Source organism: Hipposideros armiger, unplaced genomic scaffold, assembly GCF_001890085.2.
Source record: "Hipposideros armiger isolate ML-2016 unplaced genomic scaffold, ASM189008v1 scaffold_814, whole genome shotgun sequence".
Taxonomy (NCBI): domain Eukaryota; kingdom Metazoa; phylum Chordata; class Mammalia; order Chiroptera; family Hipposideridae; genus Hipposideros; species Hipposideros armiger.
The window spans coordinates 505,155-521,099 of record NW_017732164.1 but is presented as its reverse complement, the minus strand read 5'-3'; the positions used below and the strand labels follow the sequence as shown (position 1 = coordinate 521,099).

The 15,945-nt window shown below is 45.5% G+C and overlaps 1 protein-coding gene across 1 annotated transcript in view; it reads left to right on the top strand.

Annotated features, from left to right (window-relative positions):
* The window catches only part of HERC2 (HECT and RLD domain containing E3 ubiquitin protein ligase 2), a 156,464-nt gene that overhangs the window by 124,558 nt on the left and 15,961 nt on the right, over positions 1-15,945 (top strand). Inside the window, exons 69-78 of the mRNA XM_019628905.1 lie at positions 1,575-1,728; positions 2,470-2,577; positions 3,974-4,105; positions 4,496-4,654; positions 4,739-4,857; positions 5,393-5,518; positions 5,867-6,022; positions 6,398-6,513; positions 6,595-6,793; positions 10,814-11,116. Of these exons, the coding sequence (XP_019484450.1) occupies positions 1,575-1,728; positions 2,470-2,577; positions 3,974-4,105; positions 4,496-4,654; positions 4,739-4,857; positions 5,393-5,518; positions 5,867-6,022; positions 6,398-6,513; positions 6,595-6,793; positions 10,814-11,116 (1,572 nt within the window). The remainder of the gene's footprint in view (positions 1-1,574; positions 1,729-2,469; positions 2,578-3,973; positions 4,106-4,495; positions 4,655-4,738; positions 4,858-5,392; positions 5,519-5,866; positions 6,023-6,397; positions 6,514-6,594; positions 6,794-10,813; positions 11,117-15,945) is intronic.

Here is a 15,945-nt window from a genome sequence, read left to right as displayed (position 1 = left end):
AGAGTGCAATGATGGTGCCAACTTGGGCCAGTGAAGCAACATCCTCCACAACTAGACTGAAGAACAAAAAACGACAGTAACTTGTCTGTTCCCCTTCCTCTAATTCCCCAGTACTGTTCCCATCCCCCCAATTACCCAATAAAAATCTTTAAAAAAAAAAAAAAGGAAAAAAAAAAAAAGAAAAAACAAGCCGTATTCAGGAAGAACTAAAAAAAGTTTCAAGTTCCCTATTTTTCTAGTTTTCAAGGCAAGTTACTTGGCATAATTCTGAGATTAAATCAAGGTGAATTGTCACAGGTGCAATGTTAATGTTCTCACAAATGCATCGCCTTTGTGAGAGGGGAGGACGCTCATTCCTGGTAAGCCTGCCCAGGTTGTCACACACATCTGTTGGGCCCAGTGCCCGGTGCACTCTCAACAAGGGCAGGTGTGCCTTGTTGGCAGATGAGGAAGCTGGGCTCCCAAGAGGTCGTCCCTGGCTAAAGGACACTTGGGTTGCTGGTAGGAGAAACGGGGCAGGGCCGTGTCTGCAGCGCTCTGTCACCCTCTCCTGAGAAGCTTGCCAGCCTCTCCTGGGACTATCAAGCTTTGCCCAGGAAGGCTCTGAAGCCCAGAGGAGCCTGCGGGGCTGTACAGTAGGAGTTGGTGACGCCCACGTCTGCGTCTCCGTGACACACCAGGTTTAGGAAGACAGAAACAGAGGTAGGATTGTCTTCACGCTGCCTTGGCTGGTAGCACGATGCTTTTGTCCCACCGGACCTAATATTGGGACTTGTAAAAAAAAACAAACAAAAAAAAAAAAAAGAAAAGAGAGACATCTGACTTTATAATGACAATGCCTTGATGGCAGTGATTAGTCTGTCATTCATAAAGCTGTTTACTAAGCTAATCTGTTATCTAAACATGAGGAAAAACAGAAAAATAATTATTTATTTTTGAAAAGTACAGAAGAGAAAATAGTTCTATTTTTATCTAAATTTAAAAAATGTGTTGATTACTGTATTTTGCTATTACAACATATTCCTGTTTTTAAAAATAGCAATCAAGGCGTTTGTAATCACCAGTATTGATCATTTACATTTTAAAGTGAAACAGGAATGTTACGATTGTGGAGGATGGGGCATGGGGGCTGACCCCCACTGTCCTGGGTCTGTGTAGCCTGGCCCAGACTGTCTGCTCTGTTGGGCTGGGCGGCTGGATTGCTCCCCTCCATCCCCGGCACTCCATCGTGACCCCCAGTGCCTTCCGGGATCTGGGTCCTTTTGTCACCTTTCTGCTCCTTCCTGAGGCTGACTCTCCTGACCAGGAAGTACTCGGTCTCATGGTCACAGGTGTTTCATGTCTTCAGTTGGCACATATTGTTCTGTGTGTGTCAGGCGCCTCTGGCGACTTGCACTAGGTCCCCCAGCTTCCCAGCTCCTCTGTGAGCTCTGTGCTGGCGAGGACACCGAGCCCTGGTTTGAACTCAATTTTTCAAATTCCCAAGTCCTCCACCCTGTCCCCTGCCCCTGTGGAAAGATCTAGAGCAGGTTGAGCAGAGGGCAGCCTCACTACCCCCCTGCTTCCTCCCCCAGGTGGCAGATATGCTGCTGGAGCTCTGTGTCACTGAGTTGGAAGATGTAGCCACAGACTCACAGAGCGGCCGTCTGTCCTCTCAGCCGGTGGTGGTGGAGAGTAGCCACCCCTACACGGATGACACTTCCTCCAGTGGCACAGTGAAGATACCAGGTACCCACAGCCATCCCCAGGGGATGGGGTCTCAGCGGGCAGTGAAGATGCCAGGTACCCAGGGCCATCCCTGAGGGAATATGGGGGTCTCAGTGGGCAGTGAAGATACCAAGTACCCCTGGCCATCCCCGGCAAGTGGGGTCTCAGCAGGCATTGAAGATGCCAGGTACCCAGGGCCAGGAAGAATGCCACAGCTGTCACTGTCCCCAGCTCAGCAATCTTTTCATGAATAAATACTTCTCAATTTGTAGCCTGCCTTTAACTGATTTGCAGAGGACTGGAGTCATCATTTTTCACAATTCTGTGTGGTTTATAGGAGAGGATTTGCCCACCTTTTTTTCCACATACCCAGTGCAGGCCCTGTGCCCCATTCATTCTTTTGTCCCACAGAATACTCTAGACCTAATGCTACACGCCTGATGGAGCTGGTTTTGTATGGCATTTAAATGGGGACAGCATAATAGAGCTTGGTCTGGCTATGGGGTTGTAGCATAAAAGTTTGCCCAGAAATGAGAGCTCAGTGAATTGGCCAAGCAGAAGTGTCTTCTGGCTTTTCCATCACAGGTGGAATCTCGGGTTCTTGTTTTGTGAGCTTGGTTCTTCCTGACTTACTGCTTTTCATGAGCTGTTGGACATGATGTTAGTCTCACTGTTTGTATGTGGGGTGTTGTGGCATTTGGCCTTGTCTGTGGTATGTCAGGTGAGAGGGGTCACCGTGTTTTGTGCTTGCGTGTCCTCCAGGTGCAGAAGGACTCCGGGTGGAGTTTGACCGGCAGTGCTCAACGGAGAGGCGGCATGACCCACTCACGGTCATGGACAGCGTCAACAGGATCGTCTCTGTGCGCTCAGGTTGGTGGGAGGTCTGCTTGCCCCGTGGAGGGAGACTGTTAACGTTACTAAAGAGAATACTTCTCTGCATGCTTATGTGAGACTTAAGGAGGGGATAGTGAGCTATTTAGCAGCAAAGTACCCGTCTCTTCCCAATACTTTCAGTAAGCACTTATCAAAGTGGGTGTGCACCTCGCCATGGGTGGGCAGGGTTACTGGGTGACTAGTGTGAGAGGGGTCCTTGTCAGGGGCACAGACCTGGGATGCCCAGCCATACCCAGACAGTTGGAGATGGTGCCTTAAGACGCGTGGGAGTGCCAGACTCAGTTAAGGTTGACGTGCCACAAAGGTTGTTAAAGGGACATGTGTTTTAATGATTGCAGTGAGGGCTAGGCCACTCAGCGTGAGTGCTCAGCATGTGTGGTGGGCAGAGCACTGGCGCAGACAAGGACGTCACCTCTGGGCCTGTCTCTGCGACCGTGCCCCCAATCCCTCTGTCTAGGGACTGATGAAATGCTCTTTCACTGGGCTTTGCAGCGCCATTAGTGCAGGTGTGTGTGTGGGGTCTCCTCTGGAGACTTCCTCCTTCATCTCAAGCCAGGAGAGCCAGCTTCCTGACCTCACCTCTCCCATCTACCTTTAGAGCGAAAGCAGCCAGACCGAGTGTATGTGACAGCCTGACAGTATCCCCGCAGAACATTACTTATAAGAGGTTACTTATTTAAACCCTGGTCTAAAGCTCTGATTAAAGTAAGATAGTCACAGATGGGCATGGACTTTTTCTGGCAGTGTGACACATGACTGTAGTTTCCAGTAATGTAGTCAGATGTGCCTGGTTTCTCTGCTTTCAGCAGGAGTCCCCTCCAGGCCACCCACACCACTGCCCCATGGCCTTCTAAGTAGGAACCTGGTTGGGTGGCACATTGCGGACCTGTCTCTCCAGCTCCTGTTTATGGCACTCCAGGACCTGGGCCCTGGCTGGGCTGCTCCAAGCTCCTTGAGGGTGGCCCTCCCATGCCCAGGCTTTGCACACTTTCACCCCCTGTGAGAGAGAGAAGCTGGGGCTTTTTCTCCCACTGCCTGAGTAATGGCCATCTTGTCACACCTCCCAGGAGACCCCCCGGTGGGCCCTGATCTGGGTGTGGATGCCCATTGGCTGTGTGGGCCTCTCACACTACGTAGTAGTGGTGTGAGCATATTCATCAATCGTGGCAGCCTCGCCTGTCCCCGGTCCCCCAGCACTTGGTTCACTGAGTCAACATGTGACTCACCAGGAGTGCAGTGAACTCAAACTTGGGAGGTCTTGGGTTGGAGCAGCCACTGTTGTTCAGACAGCGTGACTAGCTCCAGTTTGTATATAAAGAAGTTTGTGTTGGTTGGATGGTGGAATGAACCTAACAGCAGGTGTGCCCCACAGGCCGAGAGTGGTCCGACTGGTCCAGCGAGCTGCGTATCCCAGGGGACGAGCTCAAGTGGAAGTTCATCAGCGATGGGTCCGTGAACGGGTGGGGCTGGCGCTTCACTGTCTACCCCATCATGCCGGCTGCAGGTGAGGGGGCTGGCGGCTTGCAGGTGCTCATGCAGGACTTGCGGCCTCCTTGTGCTGTGCTGGGAGCCAGCTCTGTGCATGCCCCACTGTTGATGGTTAGCACCGTGGACAGCTCCCCGGCTGTCTGGCTGCCCTAGGCAGTGCTCCATTCTCACCACCGGGAAAGCAGCAGTTGCTGGCTGCAGTTCTTCAGCTATTTGATTTTCAGATACAATATCAGAGTACAGAACTTAGTTATGTGACACAGACATGGTGGCCTGTGGGTACCCCCTAGCTGTGGCATTTAGGTGGACGAGGCCCCTTTCTTGTTGGTCCCATGTGTGCGAGTCTTCTTGTGGGGCAGCCCTCGCCCTGTCCAACACAGGGACATTCGTGGTGTTCATTCCTCAGGCCCTAAAGACCTTCTTTCCGATCGATGTGTCCTCTCCTGTCCATCCATGGACTTGGTGACATGTCTGCTGGACTTTCGGCTTAACCTCGCCTCCAACAGAAGCATCGTCCCCCGGCTGGCAGCGTCACTGGCAGCGTGCGCACAGCTGAGCGCCTTAGGTAAGTGGCGCCTGTGTGGCCATGACTATCTTACTGAGTGGGAAAAGTGGTCAAGCTTCTGGTGTTCTCTGTTGGTCGTTTCAGCTGCCAGCCATAGAATGTGGGCCCTTCAAAGACTGAGGAAGCTGCTTACAACTGAATTTGGGCAATCGATCAACATACACCGGCTCCTGGGAGACAATGACGGGGACACCAGGGCCTTGGTATGGAACATGCCATTAAACTTCCAAGTCACAGACAAGAGTTGGGACATGCCACATAAGAATGAGGCAGCCTTTGTCACAGCGTGCCCCTTCTATTGCCCCCTATACTGAGTGAGGGCTGGGCTTTGATTTTAGAAATAGTCATGTGTGGATGCTATGAGCATAGTGTGGTGTTTATAGGGCTTTGCGAGGCCAACTCACCGTTCCCTTTGTTTTGCTGGTTGAGGTAGCTGCCGTAAAAAAATGTTCCATCCGGACCACGATGGGAGATGGGTTTGTATGCCAGAAAGGACTGGTTCCGCGGGCTTGCTGTCCTGAAGTTGAGACCAACCATTCTGACGTGAATTTTCAACTCCCACTTTTTATTTTAGTATTCATCATCCCCTCTTAGTTTTTTTTCTATCTGAAAATATCAATACATGTTTTTTCATGGAGACTGGTATTGATATAATAATACATTTGACTCACAGAGACAAAACGCTCAACTCCCCTGCGTTTTGGATTCCTGGGATAGGATGCAATCTTGTTTCCTTAGAGTTTTACTGGCAGTGCTCTGGCTGCTCTGGTGAAAGGCCTCCCGGAAGCGCTGCAGAGGCAGTTTGAGTATGAAGACCCCATTGTGCGGGGTGGCAAGCAGCTGCTGCACAGCCCGTTTTTCAAGGTAACACGGGACGGAGGGCCTTGAGGGGCTGTCACGGGGTCAGGGTCGTTGAACGTGAAGGATTCTCAGAAGTGACTGACCTAAGCCCTGTGCTATAAGGGTCGGCGTGTTTTGCGGGGCGTCAACTTAGGTGGGAAGGGTAGCACTTGTGGGTCTGACGTCCTAGGCCGTGTGCATCGTTGGAAACTGGGTAGGAATAAAATCAGCGGTGGTCAGCGGGGATAAGGCGCTTCTGAACGAGGTCCCGCAGGACCCGTGATGGTGGCTGTCGTTGGCACTTGGCGTCGGGGAAGTGGAACTTTGGCTGCCTTTCTGAGTGTCTGTGTTGTTGCTTTTTGGTGGCTGCAGGTCCTGGTGGCCCTTGCTTGTGACCTGGAACTGGACACCTTGCCCTGCTGTGCTGAGACGCATAAGTGGGCTTGGTTCCGGAGGTACTGCATGGCCTCCCGCGTCGCCGTGGCCCTGGACAGAAGGACCCCATTGCCCCGTGCATTTCTCGACGAGGTACTATGTGTCGTTTTGGAATCATTTGATGCAAAAATGTCTTCGCTGATCAGCTGCATTGTAAAACGTGCTCATGTTATGCGACAGCGCCATTTCTCTTACCAGGAAACCGTAAGGAAGAAAGCACATAGGTGAAAGTGTACTTCAGTTCAAGTTCATTTTTAGTAAAGATGTAAGGGTAGTGCCTAGGCAGTTAATATTGTGGACATCATGTCATCACTGTTTCTGCTTAGTAACCATAAAACCCGTGCTGGTGTTGGCCTTCTCACACGCACATCCTCGGGTGGGGTTCTTCCTGTCTTCTTGCCTTAACATTGCTTGTGTCACTCTTGAGAGGGGAGAGTTTGACTGACGACCTCCTAATAATACTTCTAGGTGGCCAAGAAGGTCCGGGAGCTCATGGCAGACAGTGAAAGCATGGACGTCCTCCACGAGAGCCACGACGTTTTCAAGAGAGAGCAGGACGAGCAGCTTGTGCAGTGGATGAACAGGTCACCACAGATGCGACATGGGTGTTGGCGTGCATGTCTCATGTCTTCCCATGCTGACGGTTCGTTTACTGTCCCTTACAGGCGCCCGGATGACTGGACTCTTTCTGCTGGCGGCAGCGGCACCATCTATGGATGGGGACACAATCACAGGGGGCAGCTTGGGGGCATCGAAGGAGCCAAGGTCAAAGTCCCCACTCCATGTGAGGCCCTGGCGACTCTCAGACCCGTGCAGTTAATTGGAGGGGAGCAGACTCTCTTTGCTGTGACCGCCGATGGGAAGGTAAGAGTGCATTTCCTGTGTCATACGGACATTAACCCTGGGGACAGCTGTGGCTGCAGTCTGGCTTGTGGTATGTGTGGGGCTTCGCACAGAAACATCACCTCAAGGGTAACAGTTCTGACAGTGCGCTCGGAGCTGTTGTCACTCAGAGGCGTTCCTGTGTGACCTTTCATGTGCTCCGTAGCTTTACAGTTTTTGTTTTAAATACACATAAGTATCATAGTTGTTTGCATGTCAGTAATTTGTTGGATTTTTCCTTTTGTCTTTGCTGTTGGAATGCTTTTAAAAAGCTAAGTGCTGCTGTTATGTGGAAATAGTTGATGTGTACATGTTGACTTTATGTCTAGTTACTTTATTCTCTCTTTTCTTTGTGATGTATTTCAAGATTTTTTGTATCTTCTTATAGAGAGCCATAATCTGTAAATGAGTTTCATTCCTTTCCTGTTTACCTGTCTGGGAGAAAGGGGGCTTATTGTGCTGGGTGGGGTGTGGTGAAGTATTGAACAGCGGTGCTTGTCGTGGGCCTGTTGTCTGCATCCAGGCTGCAAAGGAAACCCTGTGACTGAATGCTCCCCACATCACTGTGTGTTTTGGTAGATGTCCTTTGTCAGATTAAGGAAGGTCCCTTCTGTTTCTGTTCATGAATGGAGATTGACTTTTGCCAAACACTCTTTCTACATTAAAAAATATTTTATGGATGCTTGCTCCTTTAGTGGATTGAGCTAGTGCACTGGATGGATTATCTTGCAGTCTCCCCGGGTCAGGACTCTGGAGGTGGCTCGGCTCAGTCCTCTAGCCAGTCCTCTACCCATGGAGGACAATTCAGTTCTTTGCCACCTGCTCTAGGCCACCTCGCAGAGTGGCAGCTGGCTTTGTCAGTGAGCCAGGGAAGAGGGGACGAGAGAGTGAGATGAGAGCAAGATGGAAGGCACGGTCATGTGTGACCCAGTCCAGAGGTGACAATCTGTTCCTGCTGCCATATTCCCGCCACTAGAAGCAAGTCAGTAGGTCCAGCCCACATTCAAGGAGAGGGGATCACATGGGGCGGGGCAGGGACCCTTGGGAACCACGTCCGAGGCTGCCACCAAGAGTATCACGGTGGTGCTAGCCTCAGAAGAAGGGTTGAAGTTTAGCCTTCTTTTTTCAACTTTCTGGAGAATTCTGTGTCTGTTAGTTGTTTTATGGTTCTTCTAACATGAACGTTGAAAGTTTAGAGATAGTTAGTATGTCTGCCCTCCTCCCAGATAATGCAGACACTGACCCTTGGTTATGCTGCGTCTCGGCACTAACCTGTGCCCTGGTGACAGGCACTATAGTTGTTCTATACAGACTCCGTTTTTCCTGGATTTCCCCAAATGGTACACACATCTCTGATCACCATTTCTATGTGACCATTTTTCTTCTACTTTTATTGTTTCATTTAGTGAGGGTCTTTAGTTGGTTATTCGTCTGATTGTTTTTGTTAGTTTATTTGAAAGTATCTTTATTTTGTTCTTTTCTAGAGTAAGAGTTCCAAACACTTTCTGTAAATGGCACAATAGTATTTTTGGCTGTGTGGCTCATATGGTCTGTTGCAACTATCAGCAGACCTACGAACAATATGTAAATTAATGTGCGTGGCTGTGTTCCAATAAAACTTTATATAAAAAGTAGGTGGTGGGCCTGGTTTGTCCCATGGGCCATAATTTGCCAGCCTGTTCTAGAGTATAAAATTTTCCGTTGACCATTATTTTCAGTCAGCCTATTAAAAGTTTTCTTCTGATGTTTGGCCTTCATTATTGCTGATGGGATATTAGCAGTCAGAAGAATTTTTACCCAAATGAAGGTAATAAATCTTTTCTCTGTAGCTGCTTTTAAGATCTTTCTTTAGTGATCTACAGTTTCACTGTTATATATTTAGATGTCGATTTCTTTTGATTTTTGCTGCCCTTTTTTGTTGTGTTGTTGTGTTTTGTTTTTGTCAGGTGGTGGGGTCAGGGGGCGGGCTTCCTGGCTCTGAGAAGTGGTCTTTCAACAACTCTGGTAAATTCCCAGACATTTGTTTTTCAAACATTGCATGGTCTCCATTTGAAGCTCAGTTCTGATTGATGTTCGAATGAGAAGGCCTTCCTCTGTCCTCGAGTTACCATTGTCGTATTTCCTTTTTCTCTGTGTCCCTGTGCCCTGTGCTGGACAATTTCTCCAGATCCATCTTCCAGTTCATTGACTTTTTTCACCAGTTTATAATCTGCTGTTTAATACATCTGGGTTTTTCATTTCAATTATTTTTAATTTCTGGAAGTTCTGCTTTGTGTTATCTTATAGTCTCTTATTCCTTAGGGATATTTTCAAGCTTTTATTTCTTTAAACGTAACATTGAGCTGTTGTTCTGGTGCTCACTGATGACGCCTTCTTTCCTCTTGTATGATGAGAATTTTAAACTATGAGCTCACTATTTTCCTTGGAACATTTTAGAACTTCCTTGAGCCCTGGTTTGAAATCAATCATCAAAAGAGAATTTATAGGGCCGGCCAAGTGGCTTAGTTGGTTAAGAGCTTGCTCAAGAATGTGAGCTCTGAGCAACAGGGTCGCCAGTTCGATTCCCACATGGGCCAGTGAGCTGCGCCCGAGCTAAGCTGCTACTGAGTTGCCAACAGGTGGCAGGATGCCTCAGCTGGTGAGAGCATGTGCTTCTAACAAGGCTGCCTGTTTGAGATCATGGGCTACACCTGCCCGCAACTAAGACTGAACTCAGCACCTTGAGCTGAGCTGCCGCCCAGATGGCTCAGTGGATAGAGCGTGCGCTCTTAACAATGAAGCTGCTGGTTCAACTCTCGCATGGAATGGTGGCTATGCCCGCCTGCAACTAATTGAACATAGCACCTTGAGCTGAGCTGCCCGACTGGACTTGGAGTTGAGCTTGCTGCGCCCTCCACAACTAAGATTGAAGAACAACAACTTGGCTGTTCCCCTTCCCCAATTCCCCAACTTGGCTCCACTCCCCCATTTTTCCAACACTGTTCCCCTCCTTCAATTCCCCAATAAAAAATCTTAAAAAAAAAATGAATTTATAACCCTTGGGTACTACCAATCGTAAGACACTATAAATTAAATTCTCTACCTGAGGGTTTAGACCATACGGAGCATAATTCAGACTGAAGACCAACCTATGTTCTCTGTTCTCTTCTTAGTTCTCATTCACAGTCAGGGTGAGCGCATAGCCCCTCAGAGCCCCAGCTTTCTACAGGTCTCTCCTTTCAGGGACTTCCCCCACAGCCCGAGACTCTCAAACCTGCCTGCCTGGGGAAGCTGGCTTCGGGCTCATCTGTCTATTTGAGTTCTTGGGTTCACTTCGTCTTTTAGTTCTTGAGGTTTCTTCAATCCCCAGCAACACATTCGAAACAGTATGAAACAACATTTAGATTTTTATGGGAGAGATGTTTGATGTGTGTTTGGAAATGCCTGTCTGATTTTTTTAAATAAATGGTAAAGATGTTTTGTGTCCCAAAACAATCACCCACTTAGAGTGAAAGAAAAATAGTGCATTCTACTGTGTGATTTATATGCTGCCTTGCTGAAATATTAAATATATTTTATAATTTTCCTATCACTGTTTCTGTGGGTATTATTATCAGGGGTTTGTGTATAGTAGATAATTAAATCTTTTTTGTTTTTCTTAGTATTAATTATAGCTGGTATTGTAGACAAAAATAGAAATGCTTTCAAGAAAAAGACCTTATTTTCAAAACATTTCGTGAATTTGGTATTTCTAACAGTCATTACTTTTTCTTTCAATTTTAGAGCTCTGACAAAGCACAAAGAAAGTCTTAGAAATGCCTGTGATTTTTCATTTTAGATTTCATTTCTCTATGGTAGAAACGTCTAGACCAGGGGTCCGCAAACTGTGGCTCGTGAGCCACATCCAAAGAGCCTCATGTGGCTCGCGAGCTGCAGTTTGCCGACCCCTGGTCTAGAGCGCTAATTGGGATCATGGTGCTCTTTAGGTACAGTCTGATGTCCATATTGCTTTTTCCTCTCCAGCTGTATGCCACTGGGTATGGTGCAGGCGGCCGACTGGGAATTGGGGGGACTGAGTCGGTGTCCACCCCTACGTTACTGGAGTCCATCCAGCACGTGTTCATCAGGAAGGTGGCCGTGAACTCAGGCGGGAAGCACTGCCTTGCCCTGTCTTCGGAAGGAGAGGTTTACTCTTGGGGTGAGGCGGAAGATGGGAAGCTGGGGCATGGCAACAGAAGGTATGATGAGAACACGCATGTTCTGTGTTGGTTTGTTAGTCTTGTGCTGTCTAGTGTGTTGGCTCTTGGTTTTTCAGAAGAACACTTACAATTATCAAATTAAATGTTAATGACTCATTTGACAGAAATAAACCCTTATAACAGTGTGTCTTGGGGGGGAATCAATTCTGAGTGTTTGATTTCTAAGTACTAAGTATGGTGAGCTTCCTTTTGTCCTTCTTCACCATGTCCCCTTCCCTGATCCCCAGTCACTCGCTGAGTCACTGTTGGCACTTAGTTAACACGAGTGACATTAAAACTGTAAATACAGGGGGAATAGCAAGTAAGGGTAAAGGAACACACACATGACAGTTTTTTTTAAACAAAGCAACCAAGCCCACTAGTTTTTAAAAATTAATGGGAACTGCCACGTTGGAGCAACAGGGACCTTTGTATCTGAAGTAACTAAAGCACCAGCCAATATATAGAAAAGAACAGAGTAGACATTGGGTGACAGGCAGGAAAATACATGCGCTGATGTGCAGAGCTGAGTACTGACAGTCACGTGTATGAAGACAGTGCCCGAGGCCAAGGGACACACCATCTACAAGGATTAGGACTGTTCCCAGAGCCCACAGAGGAAGGATAGAGCCTGCTCCCAAACCTCAGAATGGCATCAGTAGTCATCAATAATCAGCAAACAAGTGTTGGCAAGGATGTGGAGAAAAGGGAACCCTCAGGCAGTGTTGGTAGGATTGCAGATTGGTGCAGCCACTGAGGAAAATAGTATGGAGGTTCCTCAAAAAATTAAATATAGAACTACCTATGGCCCAGCAATTCCACTTCTGGGTATTTATCTGAAGGAAATGAAATCACTATCTCACAAAGGTACCTGCACCCTCATGTTCACTGCAGCATTACTCACAATAGCTAGGATATGGAAGCAACCCAAGTGCCCATCAATAGATGATCGGATAAAGAAGTGGTTGTGTGTGTGTCTGTCTGTCTATGTCTATGTCTGTGTGAGTGTACACACACACACACACACACACGAAATAGTATTCAGCCATAAAAAAGGAAATCCTGCCGTTTGAGACAACATGATGGACCTTGAGGACATTGTGCTGAGTGAAATGAGTCAGAGAAAGACAAACACTGTGTGATCTCACTTACATGTGGGATCTAAAAAAGCTGAACTCATAGAAACAGAGAGTACAGTGCTGGGTACCGGGGACGGTGTTGGGGGAATGGGGATGTGGTGGTCAGAGGGACAGACTCCAAGTTACAGGATAAGCAGGTTTAGGGTACCTAAGGTACAGCGTAATGACTAAAGTTCACAGTACTGTATTTTATACTTGAAAGTTGCTGAGATAATAGATCTTCAATGTTCTCACCATAAAAAAAAGAGAACTAATTATATGAGGTGATGGAGCTATTAACTAACCTTACGTGGTGATCATTTCACAATATGTATGTGTATCAAACCATCATTGTACACCTTAAACTTACAGTATTATATGTCAGTTATGTCTCAATAAAGCTGTAAAAAAATTATTTAGGCATGCAAAAGAATAGGAAAATGCAGCCTGCATAAAAAGAAAAATCAGTCAATTGAAGCTGACCCAGAAATAACACAGTGATAGAATTACTAGACAAGAACATTAGAACAGTTATTTTACCCACATGCTATATCTTCAAGAAACTGGAGGGAAAACTTGAACATGTTAGGTAGAGACTGAAAGATATTTCAGTGCCCAGATCAAAGGCAGAAGAAGATTAGACAAGAATCCATGAAATAGAACAAAGAAAAATCAAAGAAAACAAAAGTCAGTTCTTTGAGAAAGTCAATATAATTGATAAAATGTCCATCTACACTGATCAGGAACAAAAAGAATATATAAATTATATCAGTATCAGGAATGAGGGAGTTTTCATCTCCACAGAAGGTACAGTTATTGAAAGATGAGGTATAATGGACAACTTTATGCAAACAAATTAAACTTTTTAGATGAAATTGACAAGGCCCTCAAAGGATGCACACTGTTTAAAGTTCACTCAAAAAGAAATAGGTGACTCATCTAGCCCTGAATCTACTTGAGAAATTGAACTTCCCACAAATAAATCTCCAGGACCAGATGACTGCTGATTTCTATCACACATGTAATGACAGATAATACCTGTTCTCCACAAGTGAGCTCAGAGAGCGGAGGTAATTATCCCCAATTCTTTGTATTGGGGTGACACTAGTTGATAAAATTATATAGGTTTCAAGTGTACAGTTCTATAATAGATCTCCAAAAAGGCCTTCTCCAAGGCACATTATATTAAAACTGTCAAAAATTAGTGACAAAGAATTCTCAAGGCAGCCAGGGAAAAGAAGACAGTAACCTATAAAGGAAAGCCCATTAGATGACTATCAGATTTTTCAGCAGAAACTCTGGAAGCCAAGAGGGAGTGGAACCCAAATCATTTTTTTTTTTTGGTAAAGATTTTATTGGGGAATTGGGGAAGGGGAACAGCCAAGTTGTTGTCCTTCAATCTTAGATGTGGAGGGCACAGCTAGCTCAGCTTTAAGTCTGGCTGCCTGTCGGCAGCTCGCGGCTGCTCAGCTCAAGGTGCCGTGTTCAGTCTTAGTTGCATGTGGGCACAGTCCACCATCCCATGCAGGAGTCTGAACCCGCAACCTTGTTGTTAGGAGCACATACTCTGACCAACTGAGCCATCCTGCCACCTGTTGGCAGCTCGTGCAGCTCAGCTCAGGCGCAGCTCACTGGTCCATATGGGAATCGACCGGCCCCATTTTTTTTTTTTTTGAGGACAGCTTTACTCTTGTGTCAAAACCAGACTCATACACAGCATGAACATAGATGTAAAAGTTCCTAACACTTTAGAGAATCAAATTGAATGATTCATAAAAGGATATTAAGACGCGACCAAGTGAGGTTTACACTAGATATTGCACAGTTGTTTCCACATTAGAAATTAACATAATAGAAAAGAAAAACTGTATGATCATCTCAGCAGATGAAAGGCGGAAGAGCATTTGGCCAATTTCAACATCTATTTCTGATAAAAGCATTCAGCAATCTAGTACAGGCACACCCTGTTTTATTGTGTGTCATAGGTGTTGCATTTTTCTTCACAAATTGAAGACAAAACCTACACCTGCCAAAAGATCACGACTCGCTTTGTTGTAGTGCTTGCTTTCGTGAGGTGGTCTGAAATGGACCTGCAGTTTCTCCAAGGTGTGCCTGTAGAAGAGAAGTTCCTTAACATTATAAAGGGCACCTCTGTCAAACCAAGAGCTCATGGGCATTTGTGGTGACAGACTGAAAAAAGCTTTCCCAACTTCAGGAGCAAAACCAGGACGTTTGCTGTCACCACTTCTGTTCAGCATTGCACCACCAGTTTAGCAAGTGCAGGACAGAAATACAAGGAGATCAGAGGCACTCAGGCTGGAAAGAGTGAAAGCTGTCACTTACACATAATGTGACTAATTATGTAGAAAATCTGATGGTATATATGAAAAAACCTACTAGAATTAATAAGTGAAGTTAGCTGGGTTGCAGGAAAAAGACCAATAAATAAAAGTCAGTTGTATGTATTTATACATATGCAAACAGAAATTGACATTTAAAAATGCCATTTATAGCACTCTTTCCCCCCAAATGAAATAGTTTTCAAATAGACTTATCAGGGATAAATCTGATTTTTAAAATGTGGATGACTTACAGACAGAAAACTACAAAATATTGCTGGGAGAAATTTTAAGAGACATGAAATCATGGAGGAGTATACTACTGTGTTTAATATTGTTGATATGTTAGTTTTCTCTAAATTAACCTATAGGTTCAACTCCTTCCCAATAAAATTTCTGTAGAAATTGACAAGCTGATTATAAACTTCTTATGGAAATGGAAAGTACCTAGAATAGCCTGAACAGCTTTGACATTGAGGAGTAAATTTGGAGGACTGAAACTTCCTGCCTGCAGGCCTCATTTCAAAACTATAGCAATCAAGACAGTTGGCACTGGTGTAGAGAGAGAACTGTATCAGTGGGTACAGTCACACAGAAATACTGAGTGGGACAGGATAGGAAGTCCAAATATGTACCCACAAATACTGACACAGTGAGTTGGAGAAAATGAAACTGGATTTCCCCCTCACAATTTTCAATGCACAGTTTACAAAAGTGTACAGTTCATTGGAGAAAAGTTAGTCTTTTTAATGAATGGTGTTGAATGGTTGGATAACCATATATAGCAAGCAGCGAACGAAAATTTTTATCTTGCACCTTATCCAGAATTAACTCAAATGATTCATAGTCATAAATGTAAAACTTAAAACTGGGAGAAAACCTTTTTGACTTTAGGTCAGACAAAGATTTTTAGATAGAACTCCAAAAGCATGAGCCAATAAAGAAGAATAGGATAAATTGGACTTCACAAAATTGTGAAATCCTGCCCTTTTAAACGGTTGAAAAGATGTGCTCCTGATGGGGGAAGCATGTTTGTGATCATATATTTGTGATCTTACATCCAAAATTACTAGAGAAGGCTTTCATAACTCAGCAACATGAAAACAAGTTCATTATCAGTGCATGCCACATTATAGGCTAATTGACATTCATACAATAAAACTCCTTAAATGTAAGGTTGATTTATAGCAAGGGGGGCAGCTTGTTTCTCTAAAGTGCCAGGTAGTAATAAATATTTTAGGCCGGCCATGTATAGTTTCTGTTGTATGCGTTTTTTTTTCAGGTTTTTTTTTTTTTTTTTTTTTTGCTTTTGCTTTTCCAACTTCTTTCAGAACAGCATAGATCTTTTTTTTTTCTTTTTTTTAATTTAATTTATTTATTTATTGTTAGTTTCAGGTGTACAGAACAATGCAATAGTTACCCTTTTCACCCTCACAAAGTAACAACCCCCCACCCCCCAT